The 22781-nt window shown below is 47.5% G+C and overlaps 1 protein-coding gene, 1 long non-coding RNA gene and 1 other non-coding gene across 14 annotated transcripts in view; 2 read left to right on the top strand and 1 right to left on the bottom strand.

The window, feature by feature from the left end:
• Positions 1–5419: 5419 nt before the first annotated feature.
• On the top strand, positions 5420–20887 carry LOC109273200 (uncharacterized). Of its 3 annotated transcripts, none has more exons than XR_002082902.2 (5): positions 5420–5861; positions 6461–6770; positions 7123–7242; positions 8057–8214; positions 20569–20887. It is a non-coding gene; the product is annotated as an uncharacterized LOC109273200 (long non-coding RNA). The 3 variants fall into 3 exon arrangements; XR_002082903.2 differs by having other exon boundaries at positions 5420–5865; XR_002082904.2 differs by lacking the exon at positions 20569–20887 and adding an exon at positions 14724–14832.
• On the top strand, positions 9069–9141 carry TRNAM-CAU (transfer RNA methionine (anticodon CAU)). Its single transcript has one exon. It is a non-coding gene; the product is annotated as a tRNA-Met (tRNA).
• TBC1D31 (TBC1 domain family member 31) overlaps positions 14524–22781 on the bottom strand; it is a 95824-nt gene continuing 87566 nt past the window's right edge. For 8 of the 10 annotated variants that reach the window (XM_053896537.1, XM_053896538.1, XM_053896529.1 and 5 more), the window contains 2 exons: positions 17049–17141; positions 14524–14869 (listed from right to left, as the gene is read on the bottom strand). In XM_053896537.1, the coding sequence (XP_053752512.1) occupies positions 14736–14869; positions 17049–17141 (227 nt within the window). In that variant the 3' untranslated portion in view covers positions 14524–14735. The other 2 variants (XM_053896531.1, XM_053896535.1) reach the window with 2 other exon arrangements.

The following is a 22781-nucleotide window of genomic DNA, read 5'->3' as shown; positions in this document are numbered from 1 at the left end:
CACGTGTTTGGAACTAACAAATAGGTTTTTGATCAGACTAAAAGTTGGGGATATAGAAATGAACCAACAGCAGTCCCTGCTCTCCAGGAAAGACAAGCAATTACAGTAGAATATGAGAAGCTTCCTCTCCTAAGCAAACGTTGGAAGGTCCACCATGGGTTCTACAGAGCCTACAGCAGACCCCTGTTGGGGTGGTGCCTACCTTTCCACGGGAAAGACGGCAAATGAGCAGTCACAACGTCTGCTCATTTGAAGTGTTAAGGTCAGGGGAGCTAAGAGAGAGAGCTATGTTCTCTGCAGAACAGAGAGGCCTGACCCAGCCCCAGCCAGGAGGCCTCTCTCAGGTCATGACACGTAGGCCGTGACCAGCAGGGCGCTAGGAATGAGCTGGGAGAGGTGGGAGGGAATGGGCACCCCCTTCCCATTGTGTAGAGGTTGTGCAGAGGGTGGGGGGTGGGGGGAAGAGATGAACTCCAAAGCTCAGGCCTCTGAGGGCACAGAATGACTTCCCACAGAGGAAGTCTGAGGAAAAGCCCCCTCTGGCCCGATGTTCTGCCTCTCGCAGTCTCTCCTCGACCTGCCCAGCTGGCTGTGCCCTCGCTCCTGGCCTGTCACAGCCAGAATAATGAGATGGGACACGTGGGCCTGCAGCCAGTTACCAAGTCCTGGCTGGGAAGGGACCAGGCCTGGGAAGTCCCTGGTGCTTCCCAAAGTGCCGCAGGCAAACTTACACCATAAATGGGGCCTTTCTCCCCAACCCCTTCCCTTCCCCGATAGCCTTTCCCCTCACTCAGCCCTCTATATTTCATTTTTGTTAATATGTGTACATTAAATGTAGTATATATAATTATATGTTATATAATTATAAAATATAATTTTACATGTATATATATATGATATATTATATGTATACATAAAGCAGAGAGAGCTGGAAAGGAGATGAGAATCGCAGTGAGCTTGGGCCCCACAACCTGCTCACCCGGACTTCTGCCCAACTAGATCAGTGACAGCAGGGAGCTGCTTGAGGAAAGACAGGCTGTGGGCTGCGGTCAGGTCAGATGGGGCCCACAGCGTGGTGGTGACCCTGCCAGGCAGATGGAGTCAGCGGCCCCGTGGGTGGGATGGGTGCAGGGAGAGGTCAGGGTGGAAAGAGAAGTCCCAGCTCTTCACAGCTGGGAATGGCCCCGCACAGACAAATCCTGGGGCTTCTGGTCTTCACCTTCAGGTACGTGGAAAATTCTGTATGTGCTCCCTTGGGGGCGAAACAGCAAATCCACCAGAAGCCAGGACAGAACAAATGTCTTGGCGGTCCCTCCACAAGTGTGTCAAACACAGGCACAACAATGGTTCGCGGCAGCATTTGTTACTGACTGGGAAGCATGAGATGTTCCAGAATCAGAAGACCCGGGGCAGCTGGGGCTGTCACAACAAAGCGCCACAGACTGGGTGGCTGAAACAACGGAAATGCACCCTCTCACAGTGCTGGAGGCCGCAAGTCTGAGAGCAAGGTATTGGCAGAGTATGTCTCTGAGGCCTCTCTCCTCTGCTGGTAGGCGGCCATCTTCTCCCTGTGTCCTCATACAGTCTCCCCCTTGTGGGTGCACGGCCTGATCCCCTCTTCTCTGCTGTGGTTACAAAGAACAGGAAGATCTATATGTATTGGCAGAAAAAGAGTTCCAAGCTTACTATTAGTGAACAAAGTCAGTCACAGAGCAATAGGATACTGGTATCAGTGGTTCCCTCTGGAAGGGAACAGATTAGGGGCCAGGATGGGACAAGGGGGATTTTATTTACTTCTGTATGTATGTATGTATGTATGTGACAGACTGGATGATTGTTCTCACCTCTTCACTCCCTCCCTTGCCCGGGTTTTGTGCCTCTCTGGCTGGGAGCTGAGTATATTTCCCTATCCCATGGATGTTGAGCTTGGCCAGGTGACTTGGTTTGCCCAGTGGAATTTTGATGGATGCACCCAGAGCAGAGGCCTTAAATGTGCTTGCTTGGCATAGCTTGGCCTCTTGGGCTGCCAAGACCTTCAGTGAGAAGAATATACCCCCAGGGAAAGGCTGGTGTCGGAGAAGGTGGGGACTACAATGAGCAGAGCGGAATTCAACCTCAGCCTAGAGCAAGCCCAGCAACCCACATACCTGCGAACAAGAAAAATACATCCTTACCTTGAAAATGTTATGCTGAGTGAAATAAGCCAGACACAGAGGGACAAATATTGTATGATTCCATGTACATGAACTATCTCGAATAGGCAAATCCATTCAGACTAGATAAGAGGCTACCGGGAACAAGGGGGTGGGGGAAAGAGGGAGTTATTGTTTAATGGGTACAGTTTCTGCCTGGGGTGACACGAAGGTTTTGGAAATTGATAGTTCTAACAGTTGCCTGACATTGTAAATGTACCTGGTGCCATTGAATTGCTCACTTAAAATGGTTAAAATAGTAAATTTGGTGTATCTATCTTCTGCCACAATTAAAAAAAAATAATGTAGGGGCACCTCTGTGGCTCAGTCAGTTAAGCATCCGACTTCAGCTCAGGTCACGATCTCGTGGTTCGTGGGTTTGAACCCCACATCCAGCTCTGCACTGACAGCCCAGAGCCTGGAGTCTGCTTCAGATTCTGTGTCTCCCCCCCGCCCCCCTCTGCCCCTCTTCCGCTTGTGCACACACTCTCTTTCTCTGGAAGAAAGAAAGAAAGAAAGAAAGAAAGAAAGGAAAGAGAGAAAGAAAGATCGTTGAATTTAGCACAATGGGTAGTGAATTGGATGGTGTGTGAATTACATTTCAATAAAGATATTTTTAAAAAAGAAAAATACATGCTTGCCCTTTAAGCCATTGAGTTTTAAAGAATTCGTTAAGTAGCACTAATAAGGCAATTTTAGATTGATAGAGTAGGTGTGTAGGTATGTAGTCTATAATGAACATGTCTTATTTGTGTAATATAAAATATGCAAAATCAGCATCTATTGGTTTCCCCTAAACAGGCCCCTCTTTCTTGTTTTCCTGCCTGCTGATGGCACCAGGACTTTTCTGGACATTGTTCATCCTAATTTCGAGTGCCTCTTGGCTTCTTTCTCTATCCTTGGCAGTTAGCCAGACCCCAAGTCTTGGCTGTTCCTAGAGTACATGTCTCCACTGGCTCCCTAATCTTAGTCTCCACAGCCATCCCCTGGTCAGGCTTTTGTCGCCCTGGGCCTGGATTGTGTCGTGGGTTTCCCGGGTGGCCTCTCTGCCTGGGTCCATCCAGGCCCTGGGAGAGCAATAATTTGAATATGTTTCCATGAAGTTACCCTGTTCAGCTGGCCCTGAGGCCTTCTCTCAAAACACACACACTCAAGCACACAAACTTTCCACTCTGTAAAATGGATTTACAACAGTCTCTGTTGCCTGTCAGTATACCCACGGGTATACGAAGAGGTCCTAAAATTGATCAGCTGGATGGTGGGGGGCAGGGGTGGGTTAGGCCACTGCTCCTTCTCCATGGCTTGTTTCCCATCTGCTCTGACTCCACTTTTAGGGTTGTAATATATGGGTGTGGAAGCCTCTGGCACCTCCAGTAAGGGGACTGTTCGATTCAACATTACTTAGAAGTTGAGAAAACTAGGGGCACCTGGGTGGCTCAGTTGGTTAAGCTCCGCTCACGATCTCATGGTTCATGGGTTGGAGCCCCTTATCAGGCTCTGTGCTGACAGCTCAGAGCCCGGAGCCTGCTTCAGATTGTGTTTCTCTGTCTGCCCCTCCCCCAGTCATGCTCTGTCTCCCTCTCTCTCAAAAGTAAATAAAAAACATTAAAAAAAAAAAAGTTGAGAAAACTAAAAATTCTAATGACTAATTATTGTGGCTTTCCATTCAAAACTGAAAGAGGACCAACCAAGCTGCTAAATGGATGAAAATGATTTTTGAACTATTTTTTAGGCTACAACTTGAAACATGCTCAAGGAATTGAGTTTTAGTGCTGAAATGAAACCCTTTCCACCTTTTTTCCTTCTTTATGTGAACAGTTTGTATGGATTCCATACAAACAATAAGCTGTTTTATTAATTTTTTAAAAAGAGGTGGGGGTTTTTTTTGTTTGTGATATGAAAAACAGGAATAAAATTAATGTTGAAACCCATCTTATTCTGGCAAAAAGTAATAGTCATACACTCTATGAACTACAGAGGATTAGAATGTTGCATCCATCTCTTGGATATTTGTTTTGGATTAAGTTTTACATTTTTTTTCATTTAATAATTATTCTTCAAATCTAGATATTTTTTTGATTCACCGGTACTAATAAAAATAGCAGTATGTCAATTTAGAAGTAATTTTTGGCCCTTAGAGCCTTATGGTCATGAAGAAACAAGAAGATTGCAGTTTATGTACCTATTTTTGTTGCTGAGAGACATGTTAAGGCGATCGACTACAGTTATTAATCAGAATATGTATTATATGGGGTCAAAACTCTAGGAGGCAGGGAATAAAATGGAAATAGAAGTTCGGGGCAGGGAGGTGAAATAAATGCAAACTTAACCAGCGCTAAAAGGGAGCTTGTCCATATATATTTAAAATAGACTATGGGGGGCAGAGTGCACCCGGGTGGTTAGTGGGTTGAGCGTCCAACTCTTAGTTGTCAGCTCAGGTCACGATCCCAGGGTCGTGGGATGGAAACCCGCCTCGGGCTTGTGCTCCGTGTGGAGCACGGAGATTTCCTCTCTCTTTCTCTCCTTCTGCTCCTCCCCTCACTCTTTCTTTCTCTAAAATTAAAAACAAAAAAACAAAAAAACCCCACCTCTTAAAAAGAAAACAAAATAGCTTATTATTTGTATGGAATTCATAGGATATTTTGATTTCACTGGATATATGTTTAAAAAACAGTATTATTTTTAGAAAATTTGCATACACTGAAAATTACATCTTTTGTGACTGCAATTATAATGAAAAAGTTTAGACATCAACATTCTTCAAGGAGGTGCCTGAATGTTTCCAATTTATTTTAGGGGGCGCACGTGAAGAAACACGTTCTCCAGTTGCTGCTGGGGGTGGGGGGAGAGAGGCCCAGCGTTGTCTGACGCCCTGCCCCCGCCCGGGCCCTGCTACCAGCGGTTCCAACTTAAGCCGGTCGTCTAATCGCCCTGAATTTGAGTTTGCGCACCTGTAGCTGCAGAACAGGGGTGGTGCTGACCCCTTCAGGTTGTTCCCGGAGTAAATGCGCCGCCTCGGGAGAAGTGTTCGCTGGGAGGAAGAAGCGCCAGAATCCACCCAAGGGAGCGGCGCAGGGAGTGGGGGAAGAAGCAGATGAGCAAGGAAAGGGGGATCAGATTTTTGCAGAGGGAGTGACTTTTTGCTTGGCTGAAGAACGGCAAGGAAGAGGTCCCTGTCACAAGGTGCTTGACAGTGGGAAAAACATGCGAGCCTGGAGAACAGCCCGTCTAAAGGCCAGGAGGTGGAAAGGGCTTGTTTGGGGATTCCCCCCCGACCCCCACCTCCGGCGCTGGCACAACCTGAGGTCCTGCCAGGCCTCCGCCATCAGTCACCCACTACCAGCCAGGCCTAGGGTGGGGGTGGGGGGGCTGAGTCTGCGACCCTGGTGGGCAGGTGACACTGACCACCCCTTCCTCCGGACTCAATCAGAACACAGCCGGTCGCATCCAAGAGGTGCCAAGTGGGGACCCGGCGCCTGCCCAGGTTCTGCAAGAGCGTGGGCCTCGTGGAGGCAGGGAGGAAGCACTTGTGTGTCTCAGTACAGGGACTCGCTCGGAAAAGTCTTTGAGAACTGGTGACACACGTATTTGAAAGATGGAGACACTTTTTTTAGTGGAATATTTGTACCTCCTCCCCCTGCCCCGCCCAACTCCTGCGATCTACTATCCGTAAGTACGTTTGGGTGATGATGTGGGGTCCCCTGTGTAGGGGCCTAGCCTGGTTCCCCGCACGCAGTCGTGGCGCAGTGTCCCCAGCAAGATCGAGTGGCCGCACCCCCAGACCATCCCCGCGTCCGCTCCCCTTTCCCCGCCCCTGTGCCCCGGCCAAGGGCCAGAAGAAGTTCTAGAACCAAACGGACCGCCCCGCCTCCCTTATCCAGCCTTCCGGCGCGAGGCAAACCGAAGGCCGGCTGGGTGAGGGCGGAGAGGGTTGGGCAAAGCTCCCCCTCGCGGCTATCGGGCTCGGCCAAGACTGGGTGCCCCGTGCAAACACGCCCCCCACCCCAAGCCTTCCTCCCCTCCCCCTCCCCCACCTCCCCTCCTTCTTTTCTCCCTCCTTTCCCTTGTCTTCACCTGTCGCCCCCCCCCTCCTTTCCTCTTTCCCTTCTCCTTCTTCCCCCTTTCCCCTCCCTCCTCCTCCTTCCTTCTCCTCCTCCTCCTCCTTCCTAGTTCCTGCAGTTTGGGTCTCTTTTAGGTTTGTTGATTTATAATTTTAAATAGGCAATAGATTAACACACTTCAAGTATTTTATTTTCAACTATTCAAAGGTATACAGTGAAAAGCCTTCACCCCAGAAGAACATCAGACAAGTCCCCTAACTGAGGAACCATCTATAAAGTATCTGACCAGTCCTCAAAACTGTCAAGGCCACCAAAAACAAGGCAAGACTGAGAAACTGCCACAGCCAGGAGGAGCCTAAGGAGACATGACCATTAAATGTGATGTGGGAGCCTGCATGGGATCCTGGAACGGAAAAAGGACATTTGGGGAAAAGTAAGGAAATCCGAGGCAAGATGGACTTCAGGCAATAATATATCAATGCTGGTTCATTAACTGTAACCAAAGTACCACACTAACGTAAGATGTTGGTAATAGGGGAAACTGGGGGCGGGCTTTATGGGAACTCTGCTATCTAATTTCTCCATAAATCTAAAACTGTTAAAAAGTAACAGTTTACTTTAAAAAAAAAAAGTCTTTATCCTATCCTTGCCTCTAACCATCATTTCCACCCACTCCCAATACATAAAAATCATTGATCTTAGTTTTCTGTGTATCCGTTCAGAGATGTAGGGTGCAAATACCAGCAAATATGAATATTCTTACCCCCACTTCATACTGTAACGACGGCACACCCCCACACCCAGTTCTGCCCTTGCTTTCTTCACCTGTTTCATATCAGGCATAGAGCGTTCTGTGTTCTTGTTTTCAGCCTGGAAAGACCCTCATTCCTGTGGCCACTTCCCTGTTCATGGACTTGGGCTCTGCGATGTCTTGCAGTCCTAACACGACTTGAGGACAAAACCGAGGGCATAACCCTGGCAAACAGTGGGTGAGTTTATCTGTTGGCCTGCGGGACCCAGGAGCGACTCAGTTTGTAACAGTGGTAGACAGGGACCCCACAAGGGTTCCTATGAGGGTGTGTGTTGGGGGTTTCCCTCTCCAGCCACTCTGCCCCCGGCTCCGCGCTCCTGCACCCGCGGGTTGGGGGGGGGGGGAGGGTAGGGGGATGTGCAGCGACCTCACCTTGAGCACCGCCCCTGTGTTGGATCCCCCCCACTCCCAGGGAGCGTGGGTGGTAGAGCTGCCCCGAGGATTGGGTAGTCGTGGGGGCTCCCACCCGCAACAGTGAGTGTGGGGAACTCCCCTGGGACTGGGTGGAACCCCTCCGCGAGTCTGGGTTCAGACTGCCTGCACCACCCGCGACTCCCCCTAAAGAGACTCGATGCCCTTAAGAGCCCACCCCTGTCCCCCGGCCTCATCTGCCCTGGAGCTCGCTCGCAGTCTTTCCCCATGTGGGTCTCGCTGACCTCCCGCACTCCAGGGGTCTCTCTCCAAAATACAGAGATCTGCCACCCACCCCACCCCCAACAAAAGAGACTCTCTTTCCCCCAACTCTCAGGAGTTCTGGTGCCTGGTCTGAAGACGAAAGTATTTTCTCCACCTCCTCACACCCCACCTTGCCATTCGCGCCCCTAACATCCCACCGTATCTCCCAAATTCTGGGGGATTTAAAAAAAAAAACTCCTCCCGCAATATTTTATAATGACAAGTTTCAGAAAAATAGAAAACCTTGAAAGACTTGTAGAGTGAGTGTCAGTACGCCCACCACCTAGATCTACATTAACATCCCTCTGCTCCAGCAGACTTCGAATCTCTACCTCGCTGTCCTTGAAGTTGGCCCGCCAGCGAACTGCCCGAGTTTTTGAAGCACTTCAAACTTCCAACCGTCAGTGCATGCCCCCAAAGCCCTTCTGCACGCCGGTCGTTGGCTGGAGTTCATTCTTAATTTACGTTTCTTAAGGTAAAATTCACATACAGCGAAATATACAGATTTTAAGTGTGCCGTAATGGTAAGTGTGCCAGATGGTACATGGAAAAGTATTTACTAGTTTAATAGTTATGTATTTATTTTAAAGTGTATTAAAAAAAAACAGTCGCTTTCCATGTATGATAGGGACATAGTTTCCTTTAACAATGAATGTAGTATGTAAAGGGTTAGGGGGAGGGGAGGGCAAAGGAAGAGAGGGGACATCCAAGAAGCTGAGGCTGTGGCGAGGTGTCGTTTCCTGAGCTGCTGTCGCTTCTAAGAGTGGCGCAGCCGGCGAGCTCCGGGCCGCGGTGCAATCCTGGGGCGCCGGGAGGGGCTGGGCAGGCTGGATCGGGGATCTGCGGTGGGGCCGGAAAGGTGTGCATGGGTGCTTGCCTGTAAGTGTGTGTTTTCAAATCGTTATGCATCTGCGCTTCCACTCCCAAGTTTGAGGCTGGGAGTCCCTATGAACGCAGCACTCAGCACAGGGCCGGGAATACAGTAGGTGCCCAATAAGTGTTTCACTTGATCACAAGTGTGCACTTTGTAAGCACTATACAAAAGTAAGGTAGTACAGCAGCAGGAAGAATCCCACTCCTCCGTGTCCTCACTACTCAGCGCAGTGGGGTCAAGCAAGCCAGAGTGTTTGTTGATTGACAAACAGCGGAGCAGGCGGAGGAAAACTCCGCGCCGGTGGTTGGTTGCCAAGGACGCGGGTCTGGCGCCAGCGTCGGCTGTGGGGTCTCACAACCCATCGCAGACAGAAATAAAGCCACAGCTTTCTGGGCATGCGCGCCCGGTCCCCCGCACTAGCCTCATTATTCTACGGCTGCAAACAGCCTGTAGGTGCCTCGTTAGCGCAGTAGGTAGCGCGTCAGTCTCATAATCTGAAGGTCGTGAGTTCGATCCTCACACGGGGCACAATACTTTTGTTCTCTTGCCATCTCCACTCCTGCCAGCACGAAGGGTTTTATTTGCTTTTCTGAGGACAGAAAGACCCCCCGACGTCCGCTCTTTTGCTCTTTTCCGCAAAGAGGTCTCCAGTGTGTCGTTAGGCTCGGTCTTGCCTCCCCGAAGTACCGGCGCAGGGACGCTGCGTTTAGTGCAAAGCCTCCCTTCTCTGTTCGGGTCCGGGACCGAGGACGGGAAGGCGGAGGCACGATGACCCGGGGGCACACTAGTAGACTGGTCCGCGCCGGGTGGGCCGAGACCTCGTAAGCCCTCGAGAAAGAACCGCGCCCCTCCGCCCCCCCGCGCGCGGCCGGCGCGGGGGGGCCCCCCGGAGGCAGCGTCCCTGCCGTGCCACTCTCCCCCGTCCTCCTGTCCTGGCCCCGGAGCACCCGCAGTCGCCGGCGGGGCGCACGGTCTGGGGTTCGGCGGCACCGGTGCTCGGGGTCCAGCAGTGCGCTGCGGGCGCCGCGGGCGCAAGGCTCGCTCGGGGAGGTGCCGGAACAGGTGGTCCCGGGAGGGGGCTGGTCCTTTTCGCTCGACAGCAGGGAAGGGTGGGCCTGCGAGCTGGCCAGGCTGCGCGGGGCACCGAGCACCGCCGTGCAGTGTGGGCTGCGGAGCTGGGAGGGGGCAGCGCCCGAGAGGGGAGGGAGAGGGGTCTTAGGGAGTTGGTGCCGGTGGCCGCTGGGGCGGCGTAGCGGGACGGGGGCCGTGTTGCAACTGCGTCCAAACACGTGCTACAATTGCAGCCGTCACCAGCTAAGTTTCTGATCGTGCCGCACAGGTCAAATAGCCACTTAGATGAGATGTGATAGCTGGTATCTCCCCTTCACCTTTCAAGTTTTTGACGGCGGCACTAACCTCTGCAATTTCTCCTATCAGGGATGCGATAATACTTTTGGTTTACTATCCTGAGAGGAAGCACCTTCCAGAGGCTTTCACTTAGCTCTTTTTACCGTAAGAACCCTGGTCAGCGAGTCGTAGTGCCACTGCGGAGATTCTGCCATTTGTAGAATGTGTTTATTCCGAGTATGCATTCAGGTACTCAGAAAAGAACCACAGTGGCTTCATGGCCCTACTGCCTCCGCTGGGATTCAAGACTTGTCCCAAGACCCTATCACCTGCCACCATTAGCTCTAACTTTGGTGGACACAGGAATTGGTGTCAATTTAGAGCCAATGTCTAGGGACCCCTGAAAGGGCTGGGTGCTTTTCTTTCCCTACTACCAATCCTTCAAGTAAATGGCAACAGGCCCCTTTGGAAAAGCTTGGGGGATTATTTATAGCATAATATGTGGCCCTCACTCCTGCAGGACCCTTCCTCAAGGGGACCTGCCCCACCCCCCTTCAGTCAGATGGCTTTGGATCTGGAAATGAGTGTAGGTCTGGAAAGGGTGACAGGCATGGGTCTCCACTGTGACGGCTCAAGTCAGGTTTTCGGACACCAGATCTGAAGTTTCCCTGTTACATATATCAAGCAAGCAACATTTTAGTAGGCTGGCAACTATTTCATTCTTCTTTGGCAACTATTTCATTCTTTTTTTTGATTTTTGTTTTTAGTGTTTGAGAAAGAGACAGAGTGTGAGTGGGGGGGAGGATGGAATGTGAGTGGGGGAGGAACAGAGAGAGAGGGAGACACAGAATCCAAAGCAGGCTCCAGGCCCGTCAGCACAGAGCCTCTGAGCTGTCAGCACAGAGCCCGATGCGGGCCTCCAACTCATGAACCTGGAGATCATGACCTGAGCCGAAGTCAGGCGTTTAACTTACTGAGCCACCTAGGTGCCCCGATGTTTATTTATTTTTGAGAGAGAGAAAGAGAGAGAGAGAGAGAGAGAGAATGAAGGGGAAGGGGCAGACAGAGAGGGAGACACAGAATCCAAAGCAGGCTCCAGGCTCTGAGCTGTCAGCACGGAGCCCGATGCAGGCTCGAACTCACGAACTGAGAGATCATGACCAGAGCTGAAGTCGGGGGGCCTTCCCGACTGAGCCTCCAGGTGCCCCGCAACTATTTCCTTCTTAGGCACGAGGGAATCCATTACCAAGAGCCCAAATCCGCTACTACTGCAGCTTCTCTGCTGCCCACTGCTCTAAATGGTTGTCTCTGGTAGCTGAATGCCGCCACTTAGCCTCTGCTACTACGGAATCCCGTCACGTCACCTGCACTGAAATCAGGGGGCATATCAACAATGGCATCTCTCACCCTCCCCCATCACCCACAGAATGCCACCCCAGAGCTTTTCAAGTTCACAGATACTCCTTCACTCGGTGCCTTAACGAAGGGAGCGTCTTTGGGGCTGAGCATGTGGTTGGGCAGTGAGCCAGAAGTTCGTATGTAATAAATCCACTCCTACATTCCTGCCTCCCTGAGCTTTTGGATTCTGCCATCCACATCATGCCAGGCAAACTCTGGCATCTTAATTTGATTTAAAAAAGGCAAACATTGAGTCCACGTTGCTGTCAACCAATGAAGTAAAGTGTGAGAACCACTTTTAATTGATGGGAATGCCAGTTACCAGTTTATTCTCAGCTCCAGCGTCACCCTTCCTTACCTGCCCTGCAATAACCCCCTGGACTCCAGCCCTCCTACGTGTGCAGGACAGCAAGCTGTCGGGCAGGGGGTGCTGGAGGAAGTGGCAGGAGGAATGGGCCTCCCTTAGTTCCCAGGTGCTGTGCTGCTTATTCTTGCCCCGCTTCTCATAACCAGTGAGAGTGTGTGGGAATGGCCGGGGTACTCCGCCGCAGCCGTGTGCCCTGAATGCACAATCTCCCAGTGACTCCAGGGCCTCGGCCCGATGACCACTTTGCCACAATCCTCCCAACACGGAGAGGGCCTGTTCCAGGTCTGGAGCCAGAAAGCGGCCCCTGACCCGCTCTCGGCACTTGCCTTCCAGCCTCGGTTTGCTGTGTCCGGAGGGTGGTTTCCCGTGGCCCTCTCAACATGCACAGTGCAGGACGGGGCACCCCCCCCCCCCCCCCCCCCCCCCCCCCCCCCGCCGACAACACTCCAGGAGTAAGAGGAGCCTCCTTTCCGAGTTAGTCCTTCATTTACTCTCCCTCGGTCCTGGGTACCCTTACATCTATACGTCTTTAAGTTAGCTACTCGCTTATAGTTCAATAACTCATTGTATCTTAAAGTTTTCCTGTTAAGATCAGCATGCCGTGGGTCTCCTAACTGGGTCCAGATAGTAACCCCAGAAGCTGTGCCGGATGCACTCCTACTAATAAATCAACCTGCTCGCAGTCTTTGTAGCGGCTCTTGCTGCTGTGACGGTCGGGGGCGGTGGGTGACTGTGCAAGGGCCTTTTGCAAATGCTCAAGTCTTGCTCAACATCAGCGAGCTCATACTAGACAAGAACCATATGAATGTAATAAACGTTAAAACGGGTTAATTTATTTAACACCACTGAATTCATACTGCAGAGAAGTGCTTAAGTGTAGCCTATGTGGAGAATTTAGCTGAAGCCCCGAATTTATCCAACACTGAACCATTTACACCAGAGAGAAACCTTATGAATGTAATAAATATGAAAAGCTTTTAGAAACTGCTCTGCTTTCACAAATTCAAGGATTCAAGGGAGTACCAGAGAGAAGATACCAGGAGTGGGAAGAATTTTTGCTAAGCTCAACCTTTATTCAATTCCCAGAGAATTTACATTATAAAGAATCTGGGGGTAAGTTGAAGCTATGCCAAGAAGCAGAAAGGGATAATCAGAAATGTGTTTATGTATTTTATGAAGTGTGATAGCCTTTGAAATGCCAACCAAGCACATATGACTGGAGAGTCAAGCAAATATCTGAAATCTGCTAAGGCAGTGACGTTAGCAGGGAGAACTGTAGATTCAGAGAAAATTAAGAATGTGATAAGAACTTCATTTGGGTGTTAGTATGCATAACTCACTTTCACTGGATAAAGGGAAGCTTTTTTTAAATGAAATACTGTAATACTATAAAAGAGATGTGGGTAGTTGCAAAACCAGTCTGAGTAGGTTTAAGTTTTCACAGAAGGGGACCTGAAGTAGAGGTAAAAATGGGCCTTATACAGCTGATTCTGGCTGGCAGGATCAGGAATATTTAAAAATTTATTTCTTAATGTTTATTTTTGAGAGAGAGAGAGAGAGACAGAGAGACAGCACAAACAGGGGAGGGGTAGAGAGAGGGAGACACAGAATCTGCAGCAGGCTCCAGGCTCTGGGCTTGTCAGCACAGGGCCTGATGAGGGGCTCAAACTCAAAACTGTGAGCTCATGATCTGAGCCAAAGTCGGACGCTTAATGACTGAGCCACCCAGGCGCCCCAGGATTGGGAATATTTTAGAATTTGAATGCTTTTCAGTGACCAAGCAATTTCTAGTTCACCAAAGTTCCCATCATTATACATTTTATATTCTGTGACTTCCCTGTTGCCAAACACATACCAGCCTGGCCCTTGAAGGCACGTTTGTGACGACCTGCAAATGAACAGAAAAGTAGACTGAAGAAAGTGCTCTTGGGAAACCAATGCCTTGCCTCAGGACTTTGCCTATTAGCCAAGAGAGCATTTTGCTTACTGAAGTATTTGGTTTACTATAAGATTAGGCTTTATGACCACAGAAACAAGAGTTACTATTACGTATTACATGCTTACTATACGTCAAGCACAATACCAGAACTTTATCTTAATCCTCACCTCAAGTCCCTGAGCTATTTCTATCTTTCCTTTTATTTTTTTTAAGATTTTAAGTAATCTCTACATCCAACATGGGGCTTGAATTCACAACCCCAAGATTAAGAGTCACATGCTCTACCAACTGAGCAGGGCAGGTGCCCCTTTACCTTCCTTTTATAAAGGGGTTCACGGGGGCACCTGGCTGGCTCAGTCGGTTAAGCATTTGATTTTGGCTCAAGTTATGATCCCAAGGTTGTGGGATTGAGCCTTGGGATTCTCGTTCCCTCTCCCTCTGCCCCTCCCAACTTGCGCACGCACATGCACTCAGAATAAACTTTAAAAAAAAGAAAAAGAAATGGTTCAGGGAAGGTTCCAGAAGTAATCTGCCCTAGATGATGAAGTTGTGAGGAGCCCTGTTATGGAGCTCAGGGCCCAAGTGAGAGAGCAGCCAGTGCTGTCCGGAGAAGGAGAGACGGAGACCCCAGGGTGGGCTCACCAGCCAAAAGGAGACCCCGCCGCCGGGGGACAGCACGCTGTGGTGCACACTGTCGGTGCCCTAAATTTCCTGCTGCCTTCCCCCTCAGTTCTGGTTGGACAGTTGTTGAGATGGTTTCCTGTTCTTTACTTTTCTGTTTATCTTTAAAATAAACTCTCATCAACTAAAGTTAGAGGTTTATGCTGGTCCTTGTGACCTGAAAGATCCTAATACGAGCTTTAATAGCTTCACAAATTTTATTATGAAAAGTACAAGAAGACATTTACAAGCCCAAAAGCATCAGAATGAAATAGTCCACATAATTTTTATACATACATTTTTCTATACAAAAAGTTGATTTCTGTAGGGATATAAAATAAATAATGTAAAAATCAGTGCCACTGATTGCCAAGTAGGTTTCTCTCTCTCCACCTCAAGGTGACCAGCTTCCTACGTGGCCAAAAGATGAGGTGTTCGGCATCTGTTACGAGCCTGGGCCGTGAGCCTCTGGCGAAGATTTCTCACTCTCTCCATAAGATCCTGTTCCATGGTGTCCCATTGTACTCTTCTTCGATTTAAAGAAACTTGAAAACAAAATTTTAAGATAACAATAGTTTAACGTTCTGATATTAGCAACGATACAGCATGGATTTTAAAGGTAAACGTTGCAAAAAATCAGTAATGAAATGATATTTGAAGAACCAAATTTCTTTAACAAAAAGCTTAATGTGTTGTTCCCTATACTGTTTCATTTACAAGCCAAGTATTTATTTGTTGAATTGAATGAATGTTATCAGAGAAAGAGAACTTATCTACTTTTGGTTATTTACCATTTGTTTTTTATTTGGGGGAGATAGACAATCTTTATTTATTAAAAATAATTTTTTTAATTTTTTAAATTTTTAATTATTTAATATATTTTAATTATTTAATAATATAAATAATTTTATTTTTGAGAGAGACAGAGAGAGAGTGGGGGAGGGACAGCGAGAGGGAGACACAGAATCCCAAGCAGGTTCCAGGCTCTGGGCCGTCAGCACAGAGCCCGACGCGGGGCTTAAACCTGAGCCGAAGTTGGATGCTTAACCGACCGAACCACCCAGGCACCTCGTCAATCTTTTAAATTAGGAACAAATCTTGTCCCAGAGAGGATGAGTGAGTTCTTTGCAACAGTAAGTTTCCTCACTATGATGCTTAATGGTATTGAAACAAAGCATTCTGAGTTGCCAAAATTAATATTTAGAAATGTATACCAAGACTACTTTCCCAATGACTAAATACAAATAAATCAAATGGTTTTAATAGTGGCCAACACAGGGAGAGTCAAATTAAAATATTACAGTGTGTCTAACCAAGTGTAACAGCCATTTCATACTGAGTTGGGGGCGGGGGGGGGGGGGTGGCTAGTAAACACTGGAATCTGAAGAAAAAAAAAAAGCCCCTTAAAAATACACTTCTCTCAGGGCACCTGGGTGGCACGGTGGGTTAAGTGTCTGACTTCGGCTCAGGTCATGATCCCATGGTTCATGGGTTTGAGTCCCACGTGGGCTCTGCGCTGACAGTGTGGAGCCTGCTTGGGATTCTCTCTCTCCCTCTCTCTCTGACCCTCCCTGACATGCATGCTCTCGCTCTCAAAATAAATAAACTTAAAAAAAAAAAATCCACTTCTCTTAAATGTAGTTACATATTCAGTCAGCTCCAATTCCAGAAAACTATATTTTCCTCCAAAGGAATACAATGTTTATGGTCTTATTTTGCTGCTAAAGAACCTAAACTAACCAAATGTCTTGAACTTGATTTTCTAATTTAGAATTATCTAACTAAAAATTTAAGTTCTGACATGTCAGCATAGAGAACAGTTGAGAATCTCGTGTACTTTCATTTGACTGATGCATGGTTTTTGGTTTAATTCATATTCTGACACAGAATTTACAGATACATGTAAAGTATGAGTTAACAAAGATATACAGTACTAGAGTCTCATGACTTGTTATTTATTAGGTATATTTCTTATAAAGCTTCTTTGTCTTTAGAGGGCACTGTATAAAAATCTGTTCTTTTTTTTTAATGTTTATTTTTGAGAGACACAGAGCGTGAGTGAGGGAAGGGCAGAGAGAGAGGGAGACACAGAATCCAAAGCAGGCTCCAGGCTCTGAACTGTCAGCACAGAGCCCAACACAGGGCTCGAACTCACAGACTGCGAGATCGTGACCTGAACCGAAGTCGGACGCCCAACCGACTGAACCACTCAGGTGCCCCTAAAAATCTGTTCTTCTAAAAGAACTCAAAAGATCTTGTTAAATTCTGCTTCTTCTATATGACAGTTTTATTGAAAAAGTCGGTGGAAATCAAAGTCTAACAGGGTTTCTTGTTCCTTCCCCCATTTTAAAAAGAAATCAAATACTTTATTGGGAAAACTGTCAGCTCCTTTATGAGTTAATGACCATATTTCTGACCCACCCTGTCCCTTCCAAAAATAAAAACTTCAGTGGATCAAGTGGAGGGATCAAAGGTTGGCTAATCAGGGCGCCTGGGTGACTCTTGACTTCCACTCAGGTCATGATCTCACAGTTCAGGAGTTTGAGCCCCATATCGGGATCTGTGCTGACGGTGCAGAGCCTGCTTGGGATGCTCTCTCCCTTTCTCTCTGCCCCTCCCCAGCTCATGTGATCTCTCTCTCTCTCTCTCAAATAATAAAACTTTAAACAAATAAGTGAATGAATGATAAATGATAGAAGAAATATTTATTGCTTATCAACTTACTGTGTGTTGAGGAATCCACTTCAGAACTGTCCTTTAATTGTGAGGTTCTAGGCACATAGCCTGAGGCAGCCTGTCCACTTTGGCATCTGGGCACTGTCACAGCAGTGAGGAGATAGAGAAGACATGTGGGAGCGAGTAGGAAGCCTTTCGTAACTGCAAACCGTCCCTAGGAAATTACAACTGCCAAGGATGAAAGCCCCTAATGTTTCTATCGAGAGGAGCGCCATCACCATTCTGGAGGCAGGGTAAGTGCAGTGAAGAGCTGAAGTTCTGGTGACGTATTTTATTTATTTATTTTTAATTGATTTATTCTTGAGAGAGGGAGAGAGCACTTAAGCAGGAGAGGGGCAGAGACAGAGGAAGAGAGAGAGAGAGAATCCCACTGGCAGGGCAGCTAGGCGCCGCTAAAGGTGTTTTTAAAATATGTCCCCAAGGGGCCCCTGGGTGGCTCAGTCTGTTAAGCGTCCGACGCTTGATTTCAGCTCCAGTCACGATCTCGCGGGTTGTGGGCTCGAGCCCCTGTTGGGCTCTGCTTGCACAGGGCCTGCTTGGGATTCTCCCTCTGCCCCCCCCCCACTCTCTCAAAATAAATACATTTAAAAAAAAAGACACCTTTAGCTAAAACAAAAAGCCAACAAAGAATTCAAAAGTAGCGACGTTAGGACAGAAATCCCAAACATTTCTTGGAAAAGATCATGAACTGTGATGAGCAAGCCCTCCCCGAGGACTACGGGGAGCCCACCTCTGGCGGCTTCCTGCACGCGGGGCCTAATCTCAGCAGCAGAGAGCAAATGAGAAGCTGCGAGAGGCAGGCGCCCCTGAGACCTTCCGGAGCAGCTGGCACAGCAGTGTTCCAGAACCGACCTGGGGCCTCCCCTGGTCTGAATCACTCTCATCTCAAAAGTTATATTTGCCCCTCAGCTGTGTCTTCTCTGTTCTCCAACTCCTACAGCCTTTCATCCAGTAAGACACCAAGGTCTTTGATTTTTCATCCTCACAAGAGTCATGACTGTTCCTTCCTTTCTACTCCCATTACTAGGGTCCAAGCCTCCAGGAGTCAGGCCCACTGGAGTTACACTGACTCATTAAGATGCCTGCCTTTTACCTGGTCTCAAGGGCTTTAGCTAATGGTTCAATGAGTCATTAAGACTATTTGGGGCTAATTATCAAATGACTAATTTGAACTGGTGTGGGGAAATGGAATGTAAGCCTCATCTTCAAAATATCTGAAGGGCTGTCATGTGGCAGAGGTAATAGATATAATCTGCATTTGCTCCAAAGAACAGTTTCTAATGAGAGAATTTACTAAAACACACACACACACACACACACACACACACACACACACACACACACACAAACCCTATTCAACTTTACAGAAGGAAGACATAGCTTTTAAATAAAATACTGGCAGAAATAGAATCAGGTAGTGAGCTCACCAGCTCCGTAATATTCTGGCATAAGCTAGATACGCACTATTCGCTACTGTAGTGTCGCAGAGAGGATTCACACGGCAGGCCCTGGTTCTCCAGATCCTTCCAAGTCTGAGACCCCACTGTGCCTTGTCTCGCATCCGTCCTCTAAAACCCATCGTGCCCGTGGCTGTTTACGTCCCCTTCACAAAGGGCCACGGTGTAAACACGAGGTACCTGTTCCAGTGCCGAATGGTCCCCTCTGCCTACAGCCATGTTTCACACACTGCTGAGCAGACTCGCCTATGAAATTGTACAACAAAAATCCAGCTTTCTAGCTTCTATCCCAATTCTCCCTAATTCAATCACTGTAGGTGAGGTCCTGAGTATGTATTTTTTTAATCTGTAATTTACCAAAAAAAAAAAAAAAGAAAAAAAAAGCTAATTGTAACAAATTTGAACGCATAAAGTAAAAAGCCAAAAAGTTCCTTTCATGTACTTTTTGTACCACAATTTATTATTTTTCTTCACTTAATGTAATATATTTTAAAGCCCCAAAGGTGATTCATATTAGTTTAAATCAGTATTTATGTACTGAATTTGTATTATGAGTATCACAAAATCCAAAAGGAATAAAAGGTACGTACTACAATTCCTTCCTTTTCGTAACCCTGCGCACCAAGTTCCTTCCCCAGGAGGTAAGCCCTACACTAGTGTTTCCAGGTCATTCTGCTGTGTAGCCAGGTTGGCAAACAGGATGTGGCCCGATTCCTGAGCCTGGCACTGATGGTCCCTGTCTTCTTCAGTGGTCTCGATAACTGCTCCAGCTGGTCTAACTTCTGTCACCACCACGGGCAACTTTCTCCCATGGATTAATTGCATCCAACATGTTCTATCATGTATGAGTGGAGTTCATGGAGGCTTTGGTTGGTGAATCCACAACAATTATAAGGGAAAACACTCTGTGTGTGTGTGCGCATGTTCCTGGGAAGATTCTCAGAGGGGCCTACGGACCGTACATGGTTTTGCCATAGACAATGGTGTACCGCCATGCTAGAGCCGTAACAAAATGGAACATCACCCGGTCTCTACGTTCTCATTTTACAAATGAGCAAAGTGAAGACCAGTCAACATTTCGGAACAAATCCAAATGAAGAAACACAAGTGGCTAAATAAACTGCCCCGAGGTCTACAGCTTAGTGACTCCGGCCAAGTTTCACGGACCATAAAGCTGGGACTAGGACCCAGTGCGCCTGCTGCCCGGGCCGGGGTCTTGCGCCACACGGTGAAACCCTCCCTCTGAGTGTGTTCCTGTGGCACCAGGCCTGTCCTCTTTTTTTTTTTTTTTTTTTTAATTTTTTTTTTCAACGTTTTTTATTTATTTTTGGGACAGAGAGAGACAGAGCATGAATGGGGGAGGGGCAGAGAGAGAGGGAGACACAGAATTGGAAACAGGCTCCAGGCTCCGAGCCATCAGCCCAGAGCCCAACGCGGGGCTCGAACTCACAGACCGCGAGATCGTGACCTGGCTGAAGTCGGACGCTTAACCGACTGCGCCACCCAGGCGCCCCAAGGCCTGTCCTCTTTTTAAAGGCCCAGTAATTTAAAACCTGGTCAAACGGCCCCACCTGTTACCACCTGGGAACAGCACTTACTAACGTCTTTTTTTAAATAACGGTTCACTGACATATAATCCACATACCAGAAAATTGATCCTGGTGAAGTGTACGATTCAGCATTCTCAATATTCCCAGAGTTGTACAACCATCACCACTGATCTAGAACATTTTCATCATCCCAACTCCTCGCAGCCATTTGTGGTCACCCTCCCGATCCCCCTGAAACCACCAGTCGAGTTTCTGCCTCTATGGATCTGCCTGTTCTAAACATTTCACATGAATAAAATCATAGGATATGTGTACTTTCGTGTCTGGCTCCTTAAACTTAGCATAAGGTTTTTAAGATTCACCCACATTTTTATTGCTATGGAAGTTTCCATCGTATGGATATACTATATTCTGTCGGCTGATTCCTGGTCTGATGGATATCCAGGTTGTTTATACTTTTTGGCTATTATGAATAATGATGCTATGCACATTCACGTACAGGTTTTTGTGTGGACGTGTTTCCGAATCTCCCGGGCACATGCCTACGAATGGAACCGCCGGATCACAAAGCTACCCTACACTTACCCCTCCGAGAAGCTGCCAGACTGTCTCCCACAGTACACCACGTTACATCCCCTCTAGCACTGTTCCAATTGTTCTCTGACCCTCGTCAGCACGTGTTATTATTGTCTAATTACGGTCATGCTAGTGGGTGTGAAATAGTATCTCACTGTGTTTTTGTATTTAAAAAATGTTTTCCTCATGTGGTTTTGGTTTGTATTTCCCTGATGACTAATGAAGTTAAACAGCTTTTCATGTGTGTATTGTAGTCATGTGTATCTTCTTTGGAGAACTGTAAATTCGTATCTTTTGCCCATTTAAAACTCTGGACTAAAAAAAAATAAAAATAAAAAAATACAACTCTGGACTAATACTGTTTTACAGGACGTGACTATTCAGCTACAATGTAAGTTTATGGACCTGGGATTTTAGGGGTAGCAAGGGCCATTCACATTGTCCAGAAGGTTCTGTTTTCTAGAAAATAATAAGAATTTCCTCCCCCACTGCTAATGAAGATTTGACACTAAGCAAAAATTTGAAATAAACGACCCGTCACTGGCACACTCTTATCTGGTTCCTACTGCATACTCCTCTATTCTAGGCCCTGAGTGACAAACCAATGCTGAGCGCCTCCAATCAAAATGCCATTTTCCTAATTACAGCTGATTATCTTCCAGTGTTAAGATCAAATGACCGATTTCATTTATACACCCTGATTAAGAAAATGACAAATCCTTACACATTTGCCTTTTGAAAAATGGATGATTCTTAACCAAATGGTCTCTCGTTGGTGAAATTTAGGAAAGTTCCAAAAAAGTTAGGTAGCATGGTGGGAAGAGCCCATGGAGGCAGAGGGGCTAATATGCAAGACTACTGATTTCTGATGAGGGAAGGGGAAGAAGCTTTTTGTAGTTTCTTCCTTTTTTGTACTTCTAAATCCATAGCTTCTCTAAAAGCCACATGAATTGTCTCTTCCTGGAGGAGGGGTGAGTGTGAGAGGGTTAGTGACAGGTCGCGGCTCCACTGGTTACTGTCTTCTGTAGGCCAGTTGTAAATATTTTTTTTTTTTAATTTTTTTTTAACGTTTATTCATATTTTGAGAGACAGAGCATGAGTGGAGGAGGGGCAGAGAGAGGGGGAGACAGAATCCGAAGAAGGCTCCAGCCTCTGAACTGACAGCACAGAGCCCGACGCGGGGCTCAAACTCACAGACTGTGAGATCATGACCTGAGATGAAGTCAGACGCTTAACCAACTGAGCCACCTAGCCCTGTAAATATTTACTTTGTGCAACGAGTGACACTCTTCTCTCCCTGCTTCTTCATGGGCTGGGGTGCTATCTGGGACCTAAATCTAAAGTATGACAGCTGGGGTGCCTGGGTGGCTCAGTCGAGCATCCAACTCTTGATTTTGGCTCAGGTCATGATCTCATGGTTGTGGGATGGAGTCCCGCATTGGGCTGTGCTCACAGCACGAGCCTACTTTACATTCTCTCTCTCCCCCTGCCCCCCTCCGCCCCATGCTCATTCGCATTCTCTCTCAAATACACACACACAAAAAAGTACGAGGGCTAATGAGGAGTTTTAAAAGTAGGCATAATTAGATGATGATGCACCTGACCTACATTTCTACTTTTCAAATTTGTGAATTTTAAAAGTTACGCACATAGTGACATTATTCATAAAAGCCAAGAAGTGGACACCATCTAAATGGATAAATGAAATGTGGAGTACCTACACAACGCAATATAGGCCCTAAAAAGGAATGAAATCCTAATGCATGCTGCAACATGGCTGAACCTTAAAACATTAGGCGAAGGGAAAGAAGTCAGACACAAAAGACCATAGATCATTGGACTCCATTTATAGGAAGCTTCCTAAGTAGACAAATCTATGGTGGAACAGGAAGTTTATTAGTGGGAGCTAGGGGCTGGGCGGGGAGTGAGGGGAAATGGGCAGTGAATGCAAATGGGTACAGGGCTTACTTGAGGGCACCAAAAATATATATATATTTTAATGTTTATTATCATTGAGAGAGAGAGAAAGAGAGTGAGCGCACAAGTGGGGTGGGGCAGAGGGAGGGAAAACAGAATCTGAAGCAGGCCCCAGGCTCTGAGCTGTCAGCACAGAGCCCGATGTGAGGTTTGAACTCAGG

This window comes from Panthera pardus, unplaced genomic scaffold, assembly GCF_024362965.1.
Source record: "Panthera pardus isolate Hobbes unplaced genomic scaffold, ASM2436296v1 HiC_scaffold_7, whole genome shotgun sequence".
NCBI classification, from domain to species: Eukaryota; Metazoa; Chordata; class Mammalia; order Carnivora; family Felidae; genus Panthera; species Panthera pardus.
This window is presented reverse-complemented; position numbering and strand designations above follow the sequence as displayed.